This window comes from Gossypium hirsutum, chromosome D13 (assembly GCF_007990345.1).
Source record: "Gossypium hirsutum isolate 1008001.06 chromosome D13, Gossypium_hirsutum_v2.1, whole genome shotgun sequence".
In the NCBI taxonomy this organism is placed as follows: domain Eukaryota; kingdom Viridiplantae; phylum Streptophyta; class Magnoliopsida; order Malvales; family Malvaceae; genus Gossypium; species Gossypium hirsutum.
In genome coordinates, this window is record NC_053449.1 from 61,545,797 (window position 1) to 61,555,481 (window position 9,685).

Sequence of the window (9,685 nt, forward strand, 5' to 3'; positions counted from 1 at the left end):
TATGTATGTGATAAGGACAAAGACTTGAGATTTGAAAGGCTACCAAGGGATGACAATATGCTACTGTTGAAGACATTCCCCCTCAAATTAAGCTCTTCTAGATTCATCAACTTTAGTTCCCTTTCATTGCCTATAGAAACACCATATATAGAAAATGTTTCTTTTTCATATATTATAGATTTTTCCAATAAATAAAAAAACAGGTTAAATTACCTTGAGATGGAACAGAGTCATTCATTCTGTAATAGCTTATGTTCAGTTTCTCTAAATTACTCAAAACATTTAAATCTGCATAGAAAATTACAAACAATTAAAAATTGAAATGACAAACAATTAAGAAAAGAGATTGTATGAAATTGTGATTCTAGGTCATCCTTATCCATTTCTAATAGAATAATAACGAATCAGATTTTTCCTTCTCATTTTCCTGAAAAAATTTAAATCCAACTAAAAAATAGAGGAAGTTCACAACTTCATACAATCTTAAAGCATGCTTACCTTGAATATAGGTGGATTGTATCAAAAGGTTACTTTCTAAATTCAAAGATTTCAGATGTGGGAGAGCAGCGAGAGATGAAAATATGCTGTTGTTGAGATAATTAAAACTTAAATCCAGCACCTCAAGTTTGGCCAACCTCAATTGTCTTTTCTGCACTTGATAATTGCATAAACCGTATTTTCATTTAACTACTCAAATGTTGTATATGTTAAAGATAATTATGTTGACTTACTCTTTGGAATAAAGATCCGAGGCTCTCGATTTGATTGTCGCTTAGATGCAACTCCTTTAAATTCTTCAAACTATTGAGTTCTGTTAAAACACAATAATATATATCATCTAGTTATTAAAGAATAAGCTTTCTCAATATAAGCATAAGACTATACCAGTAACCTTACCTGATATATCAATGCTTCCTTGTAATCCACAATTATCCAGAAGCAAAGTTTTTAGAGATGTAAACTCGGCAAGATATGGTAGGATGTTGTTTCCTAATAATTTGTTGTTGCTTAAATCCAAAATCTCCAACTTGTTCATGAATGAATGATTGTCAATGAAACCAGCAATGTAGCTGTTTCCCAGATCAAGACTCTTCAATTCGTGGAAGGGAAGAAACAAAGAGATGTTGAGATACCAACCCTGACTGATATTGTTGTAGACTTCAACAGAACGATACTCAAGGAACAGTCGGGTGACTCGTCCAGTGGAAGTGCTGCACTCAACCCCATTCCATCGGCAACAATTTCCCTTCCCCCAAGAAATCCCTTCATCATTAATATGAGGAAAGAAAGGTTTGAGTTGGAGGAGAGCAGCTTTCTCAATCTCCCAGCACCCTTCACTTTGATACCCTCCAAATAAGAAAGCGAGCACAAACACCCACACCAATTTCCAGTACTCCATCTCTCTTAAATCAATGCTCACTAAGTCTCAGATATGGGCATGCAGCAGCACTACACCTTTGGGGTTTATATAATAGTAAATCTAAATGAGTATGTTTCCTGGAAATTCATTGAATAGGCCCACTGTTCATTCTTTAAAGTCTTTAAATCAATGGATTTTCAATGAATAAGTTTTTGTTTATTCTTTACCATTTTCATGTTCCACGCTTTAGTGTTTGTAGAATTACATTTACTTAACCTTTCTTACTACTTTCCTGCAAATCCTTCTTTGTGGAAAATTACAGTCAAATTTCTTATTACTTTCCTGCAATTTTTCTTTGTGGGAAAGTAACCAAACTCAGGCCGTGAAAGACACAGTCACCTCAATTACACACCAACTTTGACCACAAAAGGCTAAATTAATAAAAATATATATTTAAAGTTTATTATTTTATTCAAAAAATTCTATATACTTTTGTTATGTTTAAACAAGTTCTTAAATTATAACATAAATTTAATATTCCCCTAAAAAATTTTTAATTACAAATAAAAAATAAAAGAAAAAACATTTAAAAAAAAGTAAATAGTTTAAATATTATTTTAATGTTTTAACCTTAATAATTGGTACTATACCAATAGGACGTATACTCCATTGGAAATGAATGTTATTGAGAATGGTTGATTTCTTGATTGCATTATTGGTGAGAGCTCCTTAATTTATCTTAAGTTTTTACTCATGTGATTAACAGATCAATTTTGTATATCAGCTAAAATGTATTAAATATTTTTCTTTTTTTATAATTTTCTTGAATGAAGTGAGAAAAAAAATACAAATTGATTATTAAAAGAAAAGTGTTAAAACTAATAAGTGAAACAACAATTAAAATGAATAAATCTTAAATTATACATTAACTTTGGTTTAATGTGTAATTTTTTACATGAAATTTTAATTTGATCTAATTTTCACAAATTATTAATAAAATTATTGATATAACATAATTTTATATTTATATATTGCATACATAAATATTTATATTTATTCAATAGATATGAAAAACTAATGTATTTATTTCTTTAAATGTGTATGATTGAACCAAAACTAAAGTTTCGCATATACATTTAAACCACAATAAAAGCTTCATGTGTATAATTACAATAAATCAAAGTTCATATATCATTGTTCATTGAACCAAAGTCCATGCATAATTTTAAGTTTTGTCCCTAATTAAAATGCAAAACTATATATTCAATATTTTTAAGAATTATAAAACATTATCTGAACATTATTTAACAAAAATTTTAATTTAATAATTTTTGGAGAAAAAAATTAAGCTCTAATATGTGAACTATTGCCAAGTTCAAGGCCTGAAGTAGATAATAAAAAATTTAAGCCTCAATGTAAGTAAAGTTACCAAATTTAGGCTTCAAAATGTGATTTAACCCAATAAAAAACATGTTGTAAGATTCAATTTTAGAAATAATAACAGTGCGAGGGATTAAATTATTACAAAAATAAAACTTTGAGAGATTTTTAATAAAATTATCTTGCCTCCATCTTTCACAGCTCATATAATTATAAATACATCTTTTTTATAGTCTTCTAAACCCCTTCATTTCACGTATTTCACATCCCATTCCATCTTCAATTCATTATAAATTTTATCCCATGTGATAGCATTTAAGATTAAATACTTGCACACCCACTCAAATTTCACACTACTTTTCACACTACTTCCCTACTTTCCTAGGTCAAAGTATCATAAAAACCCCCTTGCTAAGTGTCAAATTACATTTTGCCCTTTCTACTTAAAGATGACAAATTAGTTCTTGTATATTAGATTAGAACCTAATGTTATCAGACATTCCTAGTTCAGCCCCTAACGCTACAAGACCTTCCCAGTTCAGTCCTTTAGACGTTAAAAAAATCGATTGGAGTATCCAACCAATCATAAATTATCACATGACATACACTAGGGTCACAATGTCATCATCAACCAGGAAAAAACACTTGAAAAGTCTTAAATTATAAAAAAGTTACAAAAAATTATAAAAATGTAAAAAATATATATAATAAACGGAACCAACCAGCTTCAGCATTGATCTACAAAAGTGTTCATATAAAAACGTTAGATCAATATAGTAATACTAAACTAATGAAAATTTCATGCCAAAGCATGTAGCCTCTCGCAAAAGCGTTCCACTGCTTCAGCATTGAACCAGTCATTTTTCATCTGCAATGTAAAATAGACACAACTAGTACCTCATCATCATATTTATAATCCCAAATTCAATAAATATACCTTTTTAAAATGGAAGGAGAAACATACAAAGTAAGGGTAGTTATCGATGTTGAAGTTCTCCGGGGCACTTTTGACGAACAAATTTATGAAATAGAGAACAAAATTCCCACATTCTTTGCCATTCCTTTGTTGTGGCACCTGAAAAGATATCAAGGGTCAAATTGATTAAAAAAGAAAGGATGATCAAGAACATCAGCAAAGTGTACTATAATCACCTTAGGGACCAAAAGAGGAACTTGATAAATCATCTGCTTATTCTCGGGCCTGCCTTCGGCTTTATAAATGTCAAACATGAACCTGCTAGTGAGAAATATGTATTGAGCATTAGAGACCGTGCCTCTTTTACTCTACTAGTAATGCAAGTTATGCAAATGAGTAAATATACCTTCGTATATCTGCTTCGAGACGCAACGCGTCGGACATCTGTAATGAATCCAACAGCAACATACAAGGTGTTCTGGTTTTTGATTGCAAACTTTCACCGAAATGACAGAAGATTAAGAGGCTCCAATGACCCCTAAAGAAAATACGGTTTTCAAATGATGAAATCAAATTTACTGAAAAATTGAACACCACCGTGATATTTGACAATACTAACCAGCAAACTATCGGAACGAGAACATATTTCGTTGAAAATATCTCTTTCCTCTTAACCCAAGATAGAACCTTTTCTCTATAAGATGCTTTCCTATACCATGCAAACCATTGACAATCTAAGCGCGTAAACAAATCCCGCTTATCTGCTGGCAACCTGCTCCACAGGGTCCTGAAAATCTCCCAAAACCCATTCAGGAAAACACACGCACACCTGCACACACACACATACACACACCAGAACAACAACACTGAAAATTACTAGAATACAATATAGCTTACTCCAAGTAACACTCAAATGATCCAGAGTCTAGCTTGTTTTTTAGTTTAGGTGTTGATTTCTTTCTTGTAACTCGTCGCTTTGATCGTGCACGACATGGAATATTATCTAAAAAACATGGAGCAGTTAATTTAAGGCTTCTTAGTCTTTGAGCTTCCTGTTTTGTTATCTTCTTCCTGGAGGCCCTCAGATACCCTACAACATGAATCCAACATGAACGGTGTTTTGAAACCGGATACCGATTATAGTCTGCCAGAACATAGTGAACTTAGGATCAAATTTCTATTTATCAGTTAGCTTAGCCTTTTATGAATTCATACTAAAAATTAAAAAGAAAAAAGAAAATAGTGAAATGCTGGCAAAGGGTAATTTGATCTTCTACATTGCCATGGAAGTAAGAGCTGAAGAAATCAAACTACTTCATTCTCTTTCTTGCATTTCTTAAGATCATAATAATATATAAACTATAGAGTAAAATAAACATCTCAGTAAAATGCAAAACCAATTTTAATAAAATTGTTTTATATGATACTCATATCATAAATTTTGTTCTAAAGAAAACATTCCTACTATATTTTAGTCATTAATTCTTTAAATAATCCAGTTTTATCCTAATTCAACTTTAGAAATTAAAAAAGAAAAAGCAAAATAACAGATTCAGCAATATACATAAGGTCTAATTATGAATTTTAATATTTATATATATAAAAGGTTTAATTTGCTAGAATTTGGTCCTTGTACTTTATGAAAACATAAAACTTAATCCAATTAGATAACATTGTTAAACCTTACGATTAAACAATTTGTACGCAATGAATTAACAAAACAAAACAAAAAAACCAGCAGTTAAGCAATTTATATGCAACTAATTAACAAAAACTAAAAACTAACTAGAAGGATATATTTGAATATTTGCTACAAATGAAAAGGGGAAAATGCAGAATTGCAATGTAATTAAATTAATATAATCATATTTTCATCTAAAAAATTGCATATTTAGTGCAAAATTTTTACAATCTTTATATTTAGTTTCATAACCACATGCCTTGTTCATTTTTTAAAATTCAAAAGAAAATACTCCAATTAAACAGATCTCTAATTGATAAACCTATAAACAAAAGGAAACAAAAAGTGGGAAAAAAGAAGCAAAGATTTGAATACCAGGATCTGAAGGGGCAATGTCGATTGGTATTATAGAATCATCAACCTGTTTTTTCTTTCCCATTAACTGATTTTTCTATCAAACACAACTGGGGAAAAAAATTAAAATCTTCTGAAAAAACAAAACGGAAGGATATGCATAGTCTGAAAGAGACGGAATTGAGCAGACTAGAACACAGTAGCAGAAGACAGTGATAGAGACCGCAAATTTTGGGAATTTGTATATATTGTAATATTAAGTTTGTATTATTTTGAATTTATTGCTAATTACGAAATAGTGAAGTTGACTTTTACTGAGCATTTGACTGAGTTAGAATTTTATGCTTACTCGTGACTAGAGCTTCTCATGGACCGGGTTCGGGTTGGGTCTAAGCATGATATTAACATACTTTACATTTGTTCAAGTTCGGCTTAACTCGAAATATGAATTTAAAATTTTGCCAAAATCTGCCAATATTTGCAAAAGATTAACCCAAACCTATTTTAGGTCTGCCCTTATTATTTTTTAAATTTTTTATATATTCATCTTAACATTATTTTAATATTAATATTAGATTAGTATTATATATTTAGAATATGTTTAATTTTTTAATGTGTTCTAAATTACATAATATTATGATAAACTTAAAAATGGGTCGGATCAAGCCCGAGCCCGACTCATATTTTAAACGGACTTAATATCTTTGCCCATGCCCATTTTTTAGGCCTAATATTTTTACCAAAACCCTCCCAAATTTCAAGGGACCTTCGGGCCTAGGCGAGTAATCGACCCATGAACAGGCCTACTTGTGACTTACTGAAATATCACATTGCCCCAATTTTTTTTAACAATTTCATTACAAATTCATATTATATCTGCTCTTTTTTTTACACGATATCTAGAACAAGGTATAGCCCTTTCCCAACCCATAAATAGGAGGATAATGTGCTTCAACAGACTCGAAACCACATCTTCCTGCATTGGCAACAATACTCATACCAGTCGAGTTAAGACACAATCGGCCAATATGATTAGTTTTAAATAAAGATATTTGTGTTTAAATAAAAAAATTTATTGGTGGTTTAATTGTTGTTTTTTTATATAATGTTTAGAACCGGTAACCTTTAAATAGGAGGTAAACTCACGTCTTACTGCACTAGCAATGATGTCAATGTCAATCGAATTAATACCTAGTCAACTTAATTGTTGATTCTTAAAATAATATGTTACCTTATAAATAAAATATATATATACTTATTTTATATGTTTTATTAAGTTGATATCATGAGTCAATCAGACATCAATTCAATTATGAAATTATTAAAATATTTTTTATGTAAAAATGAAATTATATTTTTATGAGTTATTTTTTGTTTCTTTTATATTTCTAAATGCGATGTGGATAACTAAAATTAATTTATTAAAAATTATTGAAGTTAACTTTACATTGATGGTCAAGCTTGCGAATCAAAATCGATGTTTGTATTGATTTCTTAAATCTTTTATTTATGATTTTTCTTTTTAGAAATTTTAATTTTTAAATTCAAAGCATTTCTTTTATTTTTAATCACTTATTCTATTAAAGAAATAGAATTATCAACAAATTTTATAAATACTATCATGCTCATCATTAAAATTATACACGCGCAATATTGCGATTCGATTCCAAAAAAATAATTTAAGTTCAGGCTCATTTTCGAGTGGGCTTGGCCCAACTCGTCAACTTATTTCACTATTTAAAATCTAATAAAATATTTTAAAAAGTAAATTTATATTATTTATTTTATAATTAAATTTAAATTTTGCAAATAGTATACCTATACTGACGCATATGACTGTCAGCAAATCAAATCCTACAAATGATACTGCCGACAGGTACTACTTTAGCGACACACAGTGTGGGTTTGGATGGGCGATTGGGTGCGGTGCGGTGCGTTTAGCTTACTTTTTGTCTCACGCTACAGTATCGCTACAGTATCTAATCTCACCGCCACCGCTGTTTTTACACTAACCGCAGGTAAACGCACCGCCAATCCAAACTCACTCACAATAAGTTGGTATAAGCCTTTGGAACTATTTCAACGGTCTTGTTTTTCGTTGATAAAAGGCTATGGAGATCACATTTACCAACCATTATTTTTCTATCGAAATAGTCACTTTGTTCGTTAGTATAGGGTTTTTAGACTCATGACAAAAATTTTGTTCTAGTGACGATTTTTGAACCATCAGTATATGATAGTTTGTCTTTTTTAATGGACAGTTTATATCATCAAGTTGAGTAGTTTCGAGCAAGCTTTCAACAACATTTTCCACAATGAACATTGGTCTCAAATTGTCAAAGAATGTTACACAATAATTATTGTAGATAGGCGCGAATGATAAATTTATTGTTGTTGAACTATCACAACTTTGATAGTTAAAATAGAGCGACGGAGATTAAAGCGCACAGCAGATCACGCTCTTAAAACGATATGTGTAACGAGAGAAAAATGTAAGTATATAATCCCATTTTATTTTAAAGCTTTCTTTAAAGTTTATTTGAATTTTTATTATTATCCTAATAATGAGTAAATCGTATTAATTCAGTAGAAAAATAATTAATTTTTTATAAAATATTAAATATTACTATAAATATATATTTTGTTTTTTTTAAATATTTTCATGCATTCTAATAAATTTAAACTTGGAATAATTCTAAAAATATAGTTACTTAATGATTCCCAAAATTTCAATTTTATAATTTTAACAAAAATCTCATTTATTTTTTACATAAAATTTTTATACCATCGATTAGAGTGAGTGCATGATAATTTAATATCTAAACTATATATTATATAAAAAAATTACTAAATCTGTGTCATCAATAATCGAGTCTCAAGTTAGTTATAAATCATTATTTTAACAAAGCAATAAATATTAATTCAAAGATATTTTTTTATCTTTTTATATAAAATCCCAAATTTAATTTTTTGTGTCACTTTTAAGTAAATTAGGTTCTAATGTCATATGTATTGCACGCGATTTTATGTGTTTAATATTTAACTAAATTTATAAATATTGTATTTTTAGTAACAGTAATCATCGTGAAATTATTATTTGAATTATTAAAAATAATTAAAATAAATTATCTCATCAATTCAAATATTACAATAGAAAATTTTCAATTCGTAATTTTACTTTATATAATTAACACAAAGTAACATTTTTCAAAATAATAATTAATTAACATAATTAATGCTTATATTAATTAAGTGATAATTGACATCCTTAAAATTTTATTCAAGTAATTGCTCTGTTTTACATCAATAAAATTAGTACAACTTTTTTTTCACATAAAAAATTAATTTAAATTTATAATTTAAATTATAATTACCACAATTTTTTACTATATTTTATGCTTAGAGTTTCATTAAAGCAATAACTCTATTAAATTGTAACTATTTTTAAATTTATAATTATCACAATTTCTATCAAATTATAAATCTTTTTAAATGTATAATTATAATAACTTCTATTTTACTTCAACCTTTTATTTTTAAATTTAATTTTAATAATACTATGAAAAATAGTTTTTAATTAAAAATTATAATTTTATAATTATAAAAAAATTTATTATATTTGATGCTTAAAGTTTCATTTAAGTAATAACTCTATTATAAATTAGAATAACATTTTAATTAATAATTTATAAATATGTATTTATTATAACTTTCAAGGGCAAATCTACCCTGTCCCCCCTCTAAAATGAAAAAAATTTACATTTTGGCCATTTAAAATTAATAAAGTTAAAATTATACTTTAACCCCCTACAAATGATGAAATTTTGATTTAATATTTTAAAAATTATTTTTTTACTATGTACAAATTACAATTTACGTCCCCCTACAACTTTTCTAGCTTTGCCCTTGACAACTTCTGTTAAATTATAAATATTTTTAAATTTCGTAATTTTTATATAACTTTTAACTTTTTTTATTTTTAGATGTAATTTTA

The 9,685-nt window shown here is 28.1% G+C and overlaps 2 protein-coding genes across 3 annotated transcripts; both read right to left on the reverse strand.

Moving 5' to 3' along the window:
• Positions 1-707: 707 nt before the first annotated feature.
• On the reverse strand, positions 708-1,504 carry LOC107943745 (receptor-like protein 9a). The gene is made up of 2 exons (XM_016877539.1): positions 898-1,504; positions 708-811 (listed from the first exon to the last, which is right to left on the reverse strand). The coding sequence occupies exons 1-2, from the start codon at positions 1,397-1,399 to the stop codon at positions 708-710; spliced, it is 606 nt and encodes a 201-aa protein (XP_016733028.1). The 5' UTR covers positions 1,400-1,504.
• Positions 1,505-3,363: 1,859 nt separating this feature from the next.
• On the reverse strand, positions 3,364-5,934 carry LOC107943741 (probable ubiquitin-like-specific protease 2A). 2 transcript variants are annotated; one of them, XM_016877535.2, is made up of 7 exons: positions 5,713-5,934; positions 4,554-4,746; positions 4,276-4,443; positions 4,063-4,194; positions 3,893-3,974; positions 3,705-3,815; positions 3,364-3,608 (listed from the first exon to the last, which is right to left on the reverse strand). In XM_016877535.2, exons 1-7 carry the CDS (start codon positions 5,774-5,776, stop codon positions 3,540-3,542), a joined length of 819 nt encoding a protein of 272 aa, XP_016733024.1. In that variant the 5' UTR covers positions 5,777-5,934; the 3' UTR covers positions 3,364-3,539. The 2 variants fall into 2 exon arrangements, with proteins under 2 accessions (XP_016733024.1, XP_016733022.1); XM_016877533.2 differs by having other exon boundaries at positions 4,554-4,800.
• Between the last annotated feature and the right edge of the window lie 3,751 nt (positions 5,935-9,685).